The sequence below is a fragment of the Nicotiana attenuata genome, unplaced genomic scaffold (assembly GCF_001879085.1).
Source record: "Nicotiana attenuata strain UT unplaced genomic scaffold, NIATTr2, whole genome shotgun sequence".
NCBI classification, from domain to species: Eukaryota; Viridiplantae; Streptophyta; class Magnoliopsida; order Solanales; family Solanaceae; genus Nicotiana; species Nicotiana attenuata.
In genome coordinates, this window is record NW_017670572.1 from 41,602 (window position 1) to 58,781 (window position 17,180).

General features: G+C 41.1%; 1 protein-coding gene across 1 annotated transcript; it reads left to right on the forward strand.

Moving 5' to 3' along the window:
• Positions 1-11,458: 11,458 nt before the first annotated feature.
• LOC109241108 lies at positions 11,459-13,981 on the forward strand. The gene is made up of 2 exons (XM_019407828.1): positions 11,459-13,445; positions 13,587-13,981. The coding sequence occupies exons 1-2, from the start codon at positions 11,459-11,461 to the stop codon at positions 13,979-13,981; spliced, it is 2,382 nt and encodes a 793-aa protein (XP_019263373.1).
• The last annotated feature ends 3,199 nt before the right edge of the window (positions 13,982-17,180 follow it).

A 17,180-nucleotide genomic window follows, 5' to 3' on the forward strand; every position in this document is an offset into this window, starting at 1 on the left:
CTTGTGTAGCTTGGTTGACTTAGAAGGAGTCAGTCCTGATGGTTCGATTTTGTGCAAAAGGGGATTCGTAGAGTTCTTGACAATTTCTACCATGGTTAGAGATGTATAATTTCTGCTGGCATGAGGAGCATGGGATGTATAGTGATTTTCTCCCAGATGGGATCAAATGGAAGGTTCTTGACTAGTTGAGTATATATTTGATTGTGGCTCGGAAGGGATTATGAAGTTCTCATATTTATCATAGGATGGCATGGTATATGTGGTATGTTGTGCAGGGTTGAGATTGGCATGTGTAAGGTCGCAGTTCAGTTCTGAAAGGAAGGTCATAAATTCTTAGACAACACGACAATTTCAGATGACTAGGTAAATGATATCACTAAATGGTGTGTCTTGATAAGGGTATATACTTCAGAAAGAGGGAAATGTGTTTGAATTAAGGATACTTCATTGGTATTGTGGCACTCTCTTATTGGATCGATTGTCGATATTCAAGTTGGCTTGGTAGCACAGAAGAATTATAGGAGTATCCCTCGTTGAATGATCGAGTATCAGATGTGTGTTAGATGTTCGGGCAGTGTAGCTGGGATCAGATGTGGAGATTCGTGTGCTTTATGGATTGGGAGACTGAGAGTTTCCGCGATTAGATGTCTTTGTGGTTGTGGACTGTGAGAAAATAGCTAAGGTTGGTTAGAGGGTAGTATGTGCTATGATTCAGTCACTGTGAACCTTCAAAGAGTTAATTATCTATTTTGGGTGACCAAAATTGATTTGGGGTTCATTGGTAGGTCCAACATGGATGTGTGTTCTGCACCTGGTCAGATTTGTTTACTCCGAATTGCAATTGTTGAGAGATGTGCCATTCGATTGTTGTTCAGCTTATTCGTGATCTATGAGTTACTCTCCTGTGTTACGAGGAGTTGAGATTTGGTGGCCATATGCACATATGGTGCGGTTTCATTTGGGCTTTATAGCGGGATTTGAATGAGACGGGTATTTGGGTGTTGCATGATTTGTTGCACATTGAATATGTTTCTTCGGACTGGTGTATCATTGCGTCATTTGCTTCTCCATGGTTATGGTGATTCACTTTTGGGTGCTAGGCATCAAATTGCGCTTGGTTGATGATTTTGGGCATGGTGACTCGAGGTGTTTCATGTGGACCAGTGTTTGGATAGGGTCGCGCATTTCAGTGAAGTTATGTGGAGGTATGATCCTTAAGGCTAGATTCGTGTGTTCTGTTTCTACGAGGTGTGACGGGTTCTCAGTATTTGGTGTGGTGGTACTGGTGAGCTTGTGGTACAGCTCTCTCATTTGAGTCATTTTTGTGATTTGAGTACGTTCAGATTGTTGCTTATTGGTGCGCGGATTGCACGAGTTGTGGCTTTAGATTGTATTGGTGTGTCATGTCACCAGAGTAGTTGTGTTGGAATTAGATGAGATTGTTGGGATCTAGAATGAATACAAACGGAATCGGTTTCAGCGTGTTGGAGGGATAATATCGATGTTCGGCTCAGAAATTTGCTATGGTCCTTGCTAAAGGAGAAGTGGCTACACGAATGGTTGATCTGAGAAGTGGTTATGACTTCCTATGTGCTTCATTTATCATTGGCAGTGTACGGAAGTGTTGGAATGAGGCCTTATTTGATAAAAGGCTTATTATCGAAATTCGGATGTTTTGAGCAATTGCTGTGATTAGAAGTTATCGCTACAAGTGTTTGAGTTATGTGGTATGTCATGTAATTGCACCTGAGGTTGCAGGTATTGGTTATTACGGCTTGTTCGGGCTTATTCAGAGTATACATGTGAGATCTTAATCTTGTAGATGATTTCAAGAGTGGAAATGTGGTTCTAAGGTTTATGGGCTAGGTTGGATTGCGAAATTTCAGTTGCATTGTGTTATCGGACCTATAGGAGATAGGGTGACGTGGGATCACCCCCGGGTATCTGCATGATAAGGTAATACAGCGACTTGTTGGCTTTTGGAACAACTATGGGCACGTTCGAGGATGAACGTATGTTTAAGTGGGGGAGGATGTAACGACCCGACCGGTCGTTTTGAGCTTTTGCACTTTGCTCGCTAGTTCTTGGGCAAGACTAGCCCCGTGTTATGTATTGTGACTCATGTAAATCGTCGGTTTTGGTTTTCAGGATAATCGGAATAAATTTGGAAGAATAGTTATAAGTTTGAAGCTTAAAATTTGAAAGGTTGACCAGGTTTTGAATTTTTAGTATTTGATCTCGAATTTGTGTCTTTATGATTTGGTTAGCTCCGTTAGGTGATTTGGGACTTAGGAGCGTGATCAGAATGTGTTTTGGAGGTCCAGAGTAGATTTAGGTCTGAATTGGCGAAATTAGAATTTTGGCGATTTTCGGTTGACAGATGAGATTTGATATAGGAGTCGGAATGGAATTCCAGAAGTTGCAGTAGGTCCGTTGTGTCATTTCGGATGTGTGTACAAAATTTCAGGTCATTCGGACATGGTTTGATAGACTTTTTGATCAAAAGCGGAATTTGGAAGTTTGGGGTTCTTAGGCTTGAATCCGATGTGAATTTAGTGTTTTGATGTTGTTTTGAGCGTTCCCAAGGTTGGAACAGGTTTGAATGAGTTTACGGGATATGCTGGCATGTTGGGTCGAGGTCCCAAGGGCCTCGGGTGAGTTTCGGGTGGTTAAATGGATCAAATTGCATGTTGAAAAGTTTCAGATTTTGGCTTCAGTTCTAATGCAGGTTTTCCTTCTACGCGATAGCGTGAGGAGGCTCGCGATCGCATAGAGCCTTGGTAGGGGGCACTCCAGGTTGTTCATCGCATTCGCGTATCTGGAGTCGCGATCGCGTGAGTTGTGCTGGTGATGAATCGCGAACGCGTGGGTTCATTCGCGATCGCATAGGTGTAAGACCCTGTGCATCGCGGTCGCGTGGGTATATTCGCGATCGCGTAGGGTAAAAATTGGACCAGCGGAGTTTGTGCTTCGCGATTGCGATGGTATTCCCTCGATCGCGATTAAGTAAATTTAATAGCTGGGCAGAATGTTTAAAAAGACCATTTTCGCGATTTTGGGTTTAAGTTCACCATTTTTGACTCGGTTTTTGGAGCTTGTTGAGGGAGATTGAAGAGGAAATCAAAGAGAACTTCTTGGAGGTAAGATTCTTGACTTCATGACTCGTTTATATGTAATTAAAGGCCTAATTAGTTGTGAAATTTTGGGAAAAATCAGTGCAAAATGGGTAATTAGGGCTTGAGATTAAGAGACCTTAAAATGAGTATTTGAGGGGTCAATTGAACTCCGATTTCAGTGTTCTTGATATGTATAGACTCGTGGGAGGATGAAGATCATTTTGGCTTAAATTTTATCGAGTTCCGAGATGTGGTCCCGGGGACCGGGTTTGGCCAATTTCGGGAATTGTGCCTAATTTTGATAGTTTTCGATTGGGGTTCATCTCCCTAGCATATTTTGATGTTATTGATCTGACTTTTGATAGACTCGGAGCATTTGGGAGCCGATTCGAGGGGCAAGAGCATCGCAGAGTAGTTTTTGGACCGTTTTGAGGTAAGTAATGATTGTAAATACTATTTTGAGGGTATGAAACCCCGGATTTCATATCGTTGTGCTACTTTGAGGTGATGCACACGCTAGATGACGAGCGTGGGGTCGTGCACCGTTGGGGATTGTGACTTGGTCCATCCCGTATGACTATTAAGTCGCGTATTTTACTTGGAAACCATTTGATATTGTTATATTTTGGAAAATATTATTGTGTTTGGGGCTAAATGCCGTGTCTGGGCCTTGTGCCGATTGTTTGGACCCTTAGGGGCTTTTACTACTGCTTTTACCTCACTGTTTTGATTTAACGTTTACACTCAGTCATGTTATATTCTTACTGTTTTCATAACTCGGTTTTATTCACTCCTTTTGATTTCATAAATGATTTTGAGCCGAGTACTTGTTTTACTGTCAGCCCGAGGGGCTTGAGTGAGATCTGACTGAGTGAGGTCGAGGGCCTGTGTTGTGAGGATACTATGAGATCGGGCTGCGCACCACAGCATGTGGTACCGATTGTAACATGTGAGAGGCCGAGGGCCAGATTTATTATGCCACGAGGTGGCTTGTGATTGATATGGGGCCGAGAGCCTGCTTGATTATGCCACGAGATGACTTGATATTGCGCTAGGGACGTAAGGGGCCCCTCCCGGAGTCTGTACACCCCCAGTGAGCGCGGGTACCCAGTGTGATGATTCTGCTTATTATGTGAGGCCTAGGGCCGGATTGATTATGCCACGAGATGGCTTGTTGGGCCGTAAGGGGCCCCTCCCGGAGTCTGTACACCACCAGTGAGCGCGGGTACCCAGTGTGTGGATTTATCATTATTAATGACTTGATTATGAATCATTATATCTGTTAATTAAACTTTGGGTTTGTGTCGACTGGCCTTGTCTTCACGAGAGGCGCCATCACGATCGGGTCTAGGTTTAGGGTCGTGACAGGGTTCATCCGCCCTCGAATAGGATATTTCGGGTCTATCCATACTCAAATAGGATATTTCGGGTTCATCCGTCCTCAAATAGGATATATCGGGTTCATCCGCCCTAAAATAGGATATATCTGGTCCATCCGCCCTCAAATAGGATATTGAAGTTAATCCTTCCTCAAAAGGACATTAATTTATTTCAACCCGAGTAGTCCCGCTTGCATAAGCATTGTCGAAACATATCTTTCATAAATCATTGCCAAATGCATTTATTTTCATAAACTAGATTTCCATGTGCCATTGCCGACCATGAAATATGTCACAAAAAAAATTAATTTTTTATATGTTTGCATAATAAACTCGCATTTCTTACAATTGACTCCTAAGTATTATTTTCATAAGATTATTTTTATGGCATATTGCATCTTATTTCCTAACGATTCTTTTTAGCATTTTTAAGCTTTGCAGGAAATATAGCGCAACGTGGAACTATATCTTAGCAGTGAACTGGGGCAGTTTGTTGGGGAGGAATACCAAACTCTCTAACAAAGGTCAAGGATCTACTTCGAACTCCGCTCGGCTCGACACGACTCTCAAAATTCATAATTAAATTCTTATTTCAAACATCTTTCTCCTCAATCCAATTAATTCTTAACAAATTAGTATTCGCAATTTGTGACGGTCGTTCTAGCTATATAAGAAAGTTTCAATCAAGGTACCCAGTGTCTCTATTATTTGACACTGGAGCAGCATTTTAGGATCTACATCGATAAGTGATTCCTAATCCAGAGTACCATAAGTCATGAACTATATATGGCCTGATTCTCGTAAAACCCCAGATATGTAGGCAACTCCAAACCGGAGTTCTTTTAAATGAGTGAACATCATTGGTACTTCAAGACTGATCTTCGAAAGTCAACTGCGACAAATCTTGAAGTAGGGAGCATTTATAAGCATATAAATTTGGTTGGATTTTAAATTACAAATTATTCAAACCATATTATATTCAAGACACTAGTCCAAACAAATATTGTGGCTAGTAAATTGGGTTAATTATTTAAATCCAAAATATAAGTGCTGGGCTAGTACATTTAATTGGACTACAAATTAAATGATAAGCCCACTTCATTAGCCCAAGGTCCAAATGTCTATTAGCCCATATTAAAACCCAGGCTCATGCCACGTGTCAAGTGATGTGGCAATCCAAGTCAAAAGAACGAGCCAACAAAATCATGCCACATGTCAAGTGACGTGGCAATCCAAGACAAGTAACTGAGCTAATGAAATCATGGCATCTGTCAAGTGATATGGCAATCCAAGCCAAATACGTGAGCCTATTAAATCATGCCAAGTGTCTAGATGGTATTGGTCAGTTCAAACGGTCCTATCAAATCGCGGAGCCACACCACTCCCTACAACTATAAATAGAGGTTTTCAAAAAGCTAGAAGACACCAGAAGTGATAACAAGAAGTAAGCAGAGAGCTCGTGGATCAAACACCGCAGATTTCTCTACAAGATACAAGTTCAAGCACTAGCACTCAAGCTACAAGTTCAAGTTCAAGTTCAAGTTCAAGAACGAAGCCAAATCAAATACCAAAGCGTTCAAGATCAAATTACTTGTTCGTGATCAAATCTAAATTCAAGTTCAAGAAGGAGATTCAAGATCAAGCTTTACAAGCCCTTGAATCAAATCGAAGTCAAGCTCATTAAGATACTTTACATTCTTGAAGAATCAGAGGAATACCATAGAGATTGTAACACTTTCATTTATTGAAATCAAATACTATATTTGTTACGCAATTTTCCAGTCTTGATTATTTATTTTTCTCGACGCGAAAATTTGTTGTTACAAATTTCTGGCACGCCCAGTGGGATGATCTCTACCTCTCATTTTTTTAAATTACCAAATTTTAAGAATACAGAAATGGCTCCTAAGAAGATCAACTTCAAACTCACTACTGCTAAGGCTACGTATTCCAAGTTTCATCTGATGTGGAAACTTGCTGGATGCTACTATGGAAAGCGTAGGACCTGTCACTAGGAACAAAGCAAACATGCTGGGACAAAAAGAATTTCAAATGTCGTCTGCATCGGTTCCTATCTTTGAATTTCAATCCTCAAAGGGGGCAAGATCCTTCCCAACTGAATTGGAAGAAGGAGCGAACATTGCTGAAATTGTTGAAAAGACATTGGCTCTACTTATCCCTTCTAGATCTATGAATCTCATCACACAGGGTGATGATTATGTCTTGATCACTGGATATGCTCCAAGCACTCTACGTGAGTTATTCCACTCAAAGTATGGTGGAAGAGAAAATACGTGCTTTGCTCCACCATCCACGACTGTTATCAAAGCAATGATGACTAATACTTCAACTGTTGAAGAACAACTCGCAAATTTAACAAAGGCAATTGAAGGGTTAACGAAGCATATGCAAGATCAAGATAATCAAATTGTCAAGCTGACAGATAGTGTTGAAAGCATGATGGAGGGAGATTCAAGTGATGCACCTGGAAAGCTCCCAATGATGCAAGATAAAGGAGACTCATCTGCAAGGCAGACAACGGCTCCTAAAGAATTTCAGATTTTATCTGACGGGGTTATTCCCATTGACCAATTGAAAGACTTCATTATGGGAACCATCAAAGATAAGTACGATGTTGCTGCCAAGTCTTCTCTCGCATATGCAATACCATACACTGTGAGAAATGATAGTTTGAAGATGCCTGCAGGTTATCAACCCCCAAAGTTTCAACAATTTGATGGTAAAGGAAATCCGAAGCAACACATTGCACCTTCGTCGAAACTTGTAATAATGCTGGAACCTATGGAGATTATCTTGTCAAGAAGTTCGTCCGTTCCTTAAAAGGAAATGCTTTTGATTGGTACACTTATCTCGAGGCTGGTTTCATCGATAGCTGGGAGCAACTTGAACATGAATTTCTCAATCGCTTCTATAGCACAAGGCGCATTGTAAGTATGGTTGAACTCACAAATACGCATCAATAGAAGGATGAACCAGTTGTTGATTTCATCAATTGATGGAGGAACGCGAGCCTCAATTGTAAGACAGACTTAGTGAAGCTTCTGGAATAGAAATGTGTATCTAATGAATGAATTAGGGACTTCGCTACATCCTACAGGGTCTCAAGCCTAAGTCTTTTGAAGGATTGGATACGCGTGCTCATGATATGGAGCTAAGTATGTCTTCAAGTGGAAATCAAGGTCCACCTGTTTATGAACCTCGCAAAGTGAAGGATAAACAAGAAATAAAGAAAGGAGGCAGGTTTTTGCCGGAGTCTGAGAGTAAGGAATCAATGAATGTTAATGCCTCGCCATTAAAGGTCACTACAAAAATGAGTAAGAAGCAAAGTGTGAAGACAACGTCCTTACAGGATAAAGTTGGCCGAAAGTTAACTCTGAAGGAAATGCAAGCGAAAGAATATCCATTCTTGGACTACGATGTCCCAGCAATTTTTGAAGAACTCCTTGAGTTGAAACTCATTGAGTTAAACCCGAAATGAAGCAGCCAGACGAAGCTGGAAAGACTAATAATCCAAATTATTGCAAGTACCATCGGTTGATTGGACACCCTATTGAAAAGTGCTTTGTCTTCAAGGAGAAAGTCATGGACTTGGCCGCTGAAGGAAAAATCTTGCTTGAGTATGAGAAAGACAGTTCGAATCAAGTCTCTCTCGTTTTTGGTTCACTTGATCCCATTGTCCTTTGCAATTTTGTCGAAGTACATGAATATGATGGCATCCAAACTGCATCATCACCAAATATGATTAAATTTGGTGACTTTGAACCTATCGATGTGAGCAAACCATTGCTTCTCCCTATGGCGTATAAACTAATAGTGGAGGAAAGATCTCAAGAGAAAGGTCGATCACGTGATGATCAAACTGATGATAAAGGTTGGATTCTTGTGACTCGGCGGAGACGCTGGAAGACAAATTCACAAAAGGAGTCAAATAAGTAGTTGACTAGGGTAAAAATGGTGAAAAGACCCAAGAAGAAAATGATAAAGAAGAACTGGAAGAAAGCAAAAATGGCGGAGAATCACTATCAAAGGCTAAGTCGTCCAGTGACATTGGAGGAATTCTCGCCAAGTTGGTTACACCCGCGAGCTTCCTGTGAATATATTAAGGCCTCGTGTTGTAAGATAGATGAAGAAGAGACAAAGAAGGAGGATCTATCATTGGTGCCACCTCCCTTGCCTGAAAAACTCACTGGGAATTCTAAAGAAATGGACATTTGTGATGCAAAAATCACATTTACTAATGATGATCTTTTGCTTGGTGAAACACACCATAATGGCCCCCTATTTATGGTTGGCTTTGTGCGAGAATAGTGAATAAGTAGAATCTTGATCGATGATGGGTCTGGTGTCAATATTCTCCCAATTCTTACTGTCAAAGAGCTTGGCATACCGATGGATGAACTATCTGAAAGTCGTTTGATGATTCAAGGGTTCAATTAAGGGGGGCAAAGAGCTATAGGGGCTATCAAATCGGAAATAAATATGGGAGATTTGCATTCGAGTGCATGGATGCACGTGATGCAAAAACCTCATATAATATCTTGTTAGGAATGCCATGGATACACGAAAACAAAGTGGTTTCATCCACCTACCATCAGTGCTTGAAATACTGCGAAGGTGGGGTCGAAAAGAAGATAGTTGCTGATGATAAGCCCTTTACCAAGGCTGAATCATACTTTGCCGATGCAAAATTCTACTTAAAGAATTACGTCTCAAAGGAAGTTAAGGTTGATGATGTGATGTTGACCAAAAGTGTTGTAAAGAAGGTTGCTGTCACAACTAGCAAGGAGAAGATTACGGTTGAAAAAGATCAGGTGCTTCATGATAGGAACAAGATGAATGAGGCATCTTCAAGTAAGAAAGTGACTCCTGTTCTTCGCTATGTCCCAAAGGCAAGGAAAGTCGAAGATCCATCTTCTGAACTAAAAGGTAAGGTGTTAGGAGACTTGACCCTTCCTATCAAGCGAATTGATGCAATTAAGTTGTCNTCCTCTTCCTATCCCTGAGCTCATAATTGATGCAACAACTGATACGAGGCGATGTCTTTCATGGATGGTTCATCTGGATATAATCAAATTCGCATGGCACCGAAGGACGAAGAACTTAGTGCCTTTCGCACCCCTTAAGGTATATACTGCTACAAGGTAATGCCTTACGGTTTGAACAATGCTGGTGCTACATATCAACGTGCCATGCAAAAAAAATTTCACGACATGGTTCATAAAAACGTGGAGTGTTATGTTGACAACTTGGTAGTAAAGTCAAGGAGGAAAGATGATCACTTGCAAGATTTGAGGATGGTATTTGAACGGCTTCGGAGATACCTGATCGCTGCCAACTCCACGATACTATTAAGTAGGAAGAGAAGGTCGCAATAGCTTTTACCCGATATGAGGGTCGGGATCGAATTCCTCAGAGAGCTAGAAATTGGAGCTGGGTATCTATCTAGACTAGAATCGCGTGTATGCTCTTAATTGATCTTCTTATCATTTTTGGGTTTTTCAATTATAAACTACTATTATCAAACTACTAATTGAAACTAGATTATGCTACGAAATAATTGCTAAGGTTGTATCTAATGGGAAGAAGGGCACTAGGGTCGTGACATCCCCTAGGTGGCTAATTGACGGGTAGATGCTACTAAGATTCGATTGACATAATTGGGGCTTATGCTATAACCGTTGCACAGTTTTACCCACTCTCACACCTCTTGGTAGAGAGAGTGATTTTGCCCAATTGACTCTCTCGAGACCAAATGGGTAGGCAAATTAGATCGAGCAACTAGGGTTCAAGTAGGGTGATTACTCTCTCGAGGTTTAACCCGTTAATTGGGACTATCATTTCTCATGAGTCCATCCCAATTCCTTGTTGGATCAATTTTGGGGACTTAGACTCTCTTTCTCAAGAAGAGTCAAATCCTCAAAGCACAAATCAGTGTTTGCAACCACCAATTTATAGATTAAAGCATAAAATCAACCCAAATAGCAAACACCCATAGTCAATCTAATCCTAGATGGCAACACCCATCAATTACCCACACTAGGGTTGAGCCACAACCCTAGCTAATGGGTTTAGCTACTCATGCTTGAAGGAGAAAATGAAGAAATAGATGAAGAACAAGACATATTTATTAAATACTAAATAAAGTACAAGAATCTATCGTTAATTTGAAGCTAAGATAACAAAAATGGCTACAAAATTTGTTCTCACGAGCGCAGCTCAGTTCTGATATTAGCTGATGACCTAAAAATGGTAAAATGTTCTATTTATACTAAGCTGTAAAAACTGGACAAAAATACCCCTGCGGGGTCAGTGCGAGCCGCACAAAATGGACCGCTGCCGCACAAGGCTCTTGGATTTCAAAACTTGGCTCTCTGAAGTTGGGCTCTGCGGACCGCACAGAATGGACCGCGGCCACGGAGGCAGCTACCGCGGTCCGCACAAAGATGACCGCGGACCGCAAAGGCTTGGAATCTGGACATTTCAACTCTCTGAATCTCTACTCCGCGGACCGCACAAAATGGTCGTGCGGCCGCGGAGCCTTCACCGCGGACCGCGCAATATGAATGGCGGCCGCATTGCCTGAAGCTTGGTTTTGCCAACTCTCTGAATCTACCTAGTGCGGACCTCACAGAATGGACTGCGGCCGCACTAGGTGTTTTGCCTTAAAACACACTTCTCTGAATCTACCTGGTGCGGACCGCACAAAGTCGAATGCGGCCGCACTAGGCCTTTTTATCCTCAGTTTGCCTTGTCTTAGATACTTGAGCAGGTTTCACTCCCTTTTGAGTTGATCCTTGACATTTCGTCAGTTTGTCGATAAAACCTGCAATCAAGCACACTTATGAGCCTTTTGGGACTATTTTGTAACAATTTATAACCAAAGCGTAAGCAAGAAGGAGTATAAAACATGGAAAAATCCCTAGTTATCAATACTAACTCAGAATGAATCTGTTGAAGTGCGCTTTTGGAGTTACTTCTGGGAAGTTCCTCGGTTTTATTGTTCGACATCGAGGTATCGAAATTGATCAAGCTAAGGTGGATGCTATCTTGAAAATGCCCGAGCCTAATGATATTCATGAATTAAAAAGCTTGCAGGGTAAGTTGGCATATCTTAGAAGATTTATTTCGAATCTGGCTGGAAGATGCCAACCATTTAGTCACCTCATGAAGAAAGGGGTTCCTTTTGAATGGGACCAAGCTTGCAGAAATGCTTTCGAAAGCATTAAGTCTTATCTGATGAAATCTCCAGTACTGGCAGCCCCCATACCTGGAAAGCCATTAATATTATACATTTCAGCACAGGAAAGGTCAGTAGGAGCACTTCTCGCTCAAGGAAACAATGAAGGCAAAGAAAATGCGCTTTATTACTTGAGTAGGATGATGACGCCAAATGAGCTCAAGTATTCGCCTATTGAGAAGTTATGTTTGGCACTTGCCTTCTCTATTCAAAAGCTGAAGCATTACTTCCAAGCTTGCGTTGTGCGACTCATCTCAAGAGCAAACCCTGTCAAGTTTGTCATGTCTAAACCAGTCCTAAGTGATCGATTTGCGAGGTGGTACCTCCAGTTTCAACAATTTGAAATTGTGTATGTTCCTAAAAAGGCAGTAAAAGGACAAGCATTAGTAGACTTCCTAGCTGACCATCCGATTCCAGATGATTGGGAGTTGTCTGATGAATTGCCTGATGAAGATGCAATGGTCATAGAAATTCAACCTCCTTGGAAGATGTATTTTGATAGCGCTGCACATCGTGAAGGAGCTGGCGCTGGAATAGTGTTTATCACTTCTCAAGGAGAAGTTTTGCCCTATTCTTTCACTCTGACACAACGGTGCTCCAATAATGTTGCTGAATATCAAGCGCTCATACTTGGGCTTGAAATGGCTGTGGATATCAAACAATTGCAATTACAAGTTTTTGGAGATTCCAAGTTAGTGATCAATCAGATTTTGGGTAGCTATGAGGTCAAGAAGCCAGAGTTGGTGCCATATCACAAATATGCTCAAAGATTGGTAAGTTGGCTTGGAGAGGTAACTATTCAACACGTGCCGAGAAAGGAAAATAAGAGAGCTGATGCATTAGCAGCCTTAGCTTCTACATTATCTTTGCCTGATCAGACACAAGTCGCTGTTTGCCAAAGATGTGTAGTTCCTCCACCAAATGACTATGAGGAAGAAGAAAGCGAAGTTGAGCATATTGCTTCCGTTCTTGAGGTTGAAATTGAAGACTGGCGACAACCACTAATCGATTATCTTTGTTACGGTATATTGCCGGAAAATCCTCGAAGGAAAACGGAAATCCGAAGGAGAGCCCCTCATTTTCTTTATTACAAGAATACACTCTACAAACGATCATTTGATGGAGTGCTCCTACGTTGTTTGGGGACTGATGAATCCCTTCAAGCCTTGCAAGAAGCACACTTTGGAGTATGTGGTGCGCATCAATCTGGGCCAAAAATTCATTTCCACATAAAAAGAATGGGTTATTATTGGCCAACCATGGTGAAAGATTGTTTAGATTACGCTCGGAGGTGTAAAGCTTGCCAATTCCATGCTAACTTCATACATCAACCACCTGAAGTATTATACCCAACTTTTGCCTCTTGGCCGTTTGATGCTTGGGATTTAGATGTTGTTGGTCCATTGCCGAAGTCTTCTGGTGGACATCAATATATTTTGGCCGCAACTGATTACTTTTCGAAGTGGGCAGAAGCTGTTTCTCTTAAGGAAGTAAAGAAGGAAAATGTAGCTAACTTCATCCGAGTAAATATTATCTATCGATTTGGCATTCCGCGATATATATTGAATGGTAAGCCATTAGATAACAAGTTGATGAATAAAATATGTGATCTTTTTGGCTTCAAGCAGCGCAATTCCTCCATGTATTATGTTGCTGCCAATGGACTTGCTGAAGCATTTAACAAGACACTCTGCAACTTGTTGAAAAAAGTTGTTTCTAAGTCTAAGAGAGATTGGCATGAGAGAATGGAAGAAGCTCTTTAGGCATATAGGACCACATATCGCACACTAACGCAAGCGACTCCTTATTCACTTGTTTATGGAGTTGAAGCAGTCCTTCCACTTGAGCGTCAAATCCCATCGTTGCGGCTTGCCATTCAAGAAGGACTCACTGATGAAGAAAATGTTCGGTTACGCCTTGAAGAATTGGAAGCTCCTGATGAAAAGAGGCTAGAAGCTCAACAAAGCCTTGAATGTTATCAAGCTCGCCTGTCTCGATCATTTAACAAAAGGGTACGCCTTAGATCTTTCCAAGTGGGTGACCAAGTTCTTGTGGTCAAAAGGCCTATTATTACCTCTTGTCGATCTGAGGGCAAATTCTCTACTAAGTGGGATGGACCATATATCGTACAAGAGGTATACTCAAGTGGCGCTTACAAGATAGTTGACTCAGAAAGTTTGCGGATTGGCCCTATCAATGGGAAATTCATGAAGAGATACTATCCTTGAAGAAAACAAATACGCTCCTTAATGCATGAGCATAAACTGCATGTTACTCCTGGCCCGCAAGAGTATAAACTGTGCACTGTCCCAAAAAAAAAGAAAAAAAAAGTCCATTAGGTTGAAAACCTCGAAAGAGGTGGCTTAGGCAAAAGTTAGGGCATCCAAATAAAGTCCGCTAGGTTGAAAACCTCAAAAGAGGCGGCCTTAGGCAAAAGTTAGGACGTAAAAAAAAAAAACTCACCCATTTCGAACTACGGAATGACTTGATCCTCTTCACCGAGGTACATAGGCAGCTTAGAGTTTCATTCTAAGTTCAGTCATATGAGTTCAAAAAATATATATTACCCAAGGCATTTTTCAAATGAGGTATGATGGAATATAATTCACTTGATCGACACTAGAAAATTAGGTGCACATGTATTCTTTCATTGAACCCTCTGTCTTGTCTTGATGGCTCAATGGGGGTAAGTCCTCCATGTCAAATTGAGGTCTTTGATGGAATGATGGTAGCTTCTTTAATAAGAGGCTAAGTATTCAAGTTGAAGTCCTTGATTTTAAGTCAAGTTGATTTTTCCAGGTTTGTTACATCATCAATTTGAAGTGTTCAAACCGGCTAGTTCTTTAAATTAAAGTCTGCAAGCATGTCAAGTCATCAAATCCATAAAGCACTAATAAAAAGTCAAGAACAAAGGGGAACATTAATGAGAACGCACAATATAAAGTGAAGCAAAAGAAGTTTTATTGCTGATGAGAACATATACTAAACAATCAAATGCAAGAAGAAAAGGAAAAAATAAATAAAGCAGTGTTTATAGCCTAATCTAAAAACAACTTGTAGTTGGCCAAATCTTTGAGCATAACTTTCAAGTATTTCTTCTTCTTCTCCAAATCGGCCAAGTCATCAGCAGTCGACGAGGCAGTGCAGCATGCGTCATACTCCTTTCTAGTAGTTGAGGCTCCTAACTTGGCTTCTTCAACATCTTTCTCAGCAACTTCTAATAGGGCTTCTAAGTTCTTCTCTTTTTCACGGAGCTTCTGTTTTATCTCTTTCACTGTAACTAGGGACTGGAGGATAGATGACACTTCTCTAACCTTCTCTTCTTCTTTAATCATGGCATTTGTAAGGTGTACCTCAACATCCGATATTGCATTCTCTTCAACCTTCACCAGAACATGTGGCCATGAGAGGAACAGCTGGCCCCTTTGCATACGAAAATGAGTCTTAAAGTAATGGGCTAACCAACCATACACATAATGAGCTGGAAAGCAAGTTTGAGCATGATCAAGCAACGAGCACTTTTGAAATCTCGTTCAAACCCTTATATATTCTGGATAAGACCGGGACTGAAAGGCTGACTCTTCGTTTACAAGCAAGATGACACGCGATCTTAAAGGTCCCAGGACGAATGAAGTCACCATCTTTTGAAGGGAGCACAAAAATACATAACCAACAAGATAGAAAAGCAGCCAAGTAGTCTCGTCTTTCTTGTCATCCAATACTCCTAGCTTATGGAATAAATCTTCTTCAACAGTCCACCAATTAACTGCTTCCTCTATGACCCCGGTAGGATTGTGCGTCGATTTCAAACGAGCAGACTTCTTTTATTTCATTAAAGGAGGCTGAGTATACTTCATTGTCTTCCTGCACCAGAACTCTACCCATTTTTTTGCAGAAACCTTTGGATCGTTGCTACCTCCCTCTCGGAGCCGATGGAAGGCATCAAACAAATGCTCACAAGTCTGGGGAAGAAACCTTCTCCCCTTGTCGTACGTGTCTGTAAGCTCTTCGACATTTGGCACAACTTCCTCGTAATGAGATCCTGTTATAGGCAAACCACCGATCTTATACAAATCCCAAAGTGATATGGATAGTTCTCCAGCAGAGGTAAGCAATGTGTTGGTAACATGGCACCATGCCTCACAGAAAGCCTGCATAATATTCGTATTACGGTCATATGTGAAGCGTGAAGTATATACGGCGTCATAAATTCTTGCACCCTCCAGTGACGAGCGACACCTACTTAAGACGTCTTCTGCCCATTCCCAGTAGCCAGGAACGTAATGAAATTCACCACCGAACGGCAAATCATTGCCCCAGTAAGTTTCCTTGTTAAAAGTTCGACGCCCTAGGCATGGTAAAGTACTCGCGACATCCCAAGCATGATGAGTAGTGGTGCAAAGCATCGATGTCTTGGGAGGACGATATTGTATTCAAGCGTCCAGTCTGCCAAATAAGGTGGGTCCCACAAAGGTACCCATGAAGCTGCAACATATTGGCCGATTAGTGACCTATCAACTGGTAACCTTGTCCCCTCCTCGCTTCCCTTATGGTCCGAAATAATAAAGCATTGTGAATTAGAGGAAGAAATTCTTGAGTCTTTGAAGTAAACCATGTTTAGACTACAAAAAGAGAGAAAAGTGTTTATTAGCACTTAACTTAGAAATGCGATATTCATGGCCTTAAGTTCATAATATAATGTGTCATATATCAAGACTAATCCTACCAAGTGTGGAAAAGGCAAAGTCTTTTGCTTGGACGGTGTAATGGTCTTTGCCATAGATAAAGAAAGTCAAGTTTTCAAATAAAGTGAAGTCTTTGGCTTAGACAGTGTAATGTCTATGCCTCAGATAAAATGAAGTTAAATCTTCACACAAGATAACTCATTAGCTTTGACTATGGTCTTCGCTTCAGACAAAATAAATCTTTGGCCCAGACAGTGTAATGGTCTATGCCTCAAATAAAATGAAGTTAAATCTTCAAACAAGATGAAGTCATTAGCTTAGACGGTGTAATGGTCTCCGCGTCAAATAAAATGAAGTCTTTAGCTCAGACGGTGTAATGGTCTTCGCTTCAGACAAAATAAATCTTTGACCCCAGGCGATGTAATGGTCTTTGACTCAGATAAAATAAAATCTTTGGCTTAGGCGGGGTAATGGTCCTTGCCATAGATAAAGAAAGTAAGTTTTCAAATAAAATGAAGTCTTTAGCTCAGACGGTGTAATGATCTTCGCTTCAGACAATAAATCTTTGGCTTAGACGGTGTAATGATCTTTGCCTAAGATAAAGTAAAATCTTTGGCTTAGACGGTGTAATGGTCCATGCCTCAGATAAAATGGTGTAATGGTCTTCGCTTCAGATAAAATAAAATCTTTGCCTTAGACGGTGTAATGGCCTTCGCCTCAGACAAAACAAATCCTCCAGCTT

Coding starts and splice junctions, on each gene's coding strand:
- LOC109241108 (XM_019407828.1), top strand. CDS start 11,459: ATGAATCTGTTGAAGTGCGCTTTTGGAGTTACTTCTGGGAAGTTCCTC. Junction 13,446..13,586: donor AGCATTTAACAAGACACTCT/GCAACTTGTTGA, acceptor GAGTTGAAGCAG/TCCTTCCACTTGAGCGTCAA.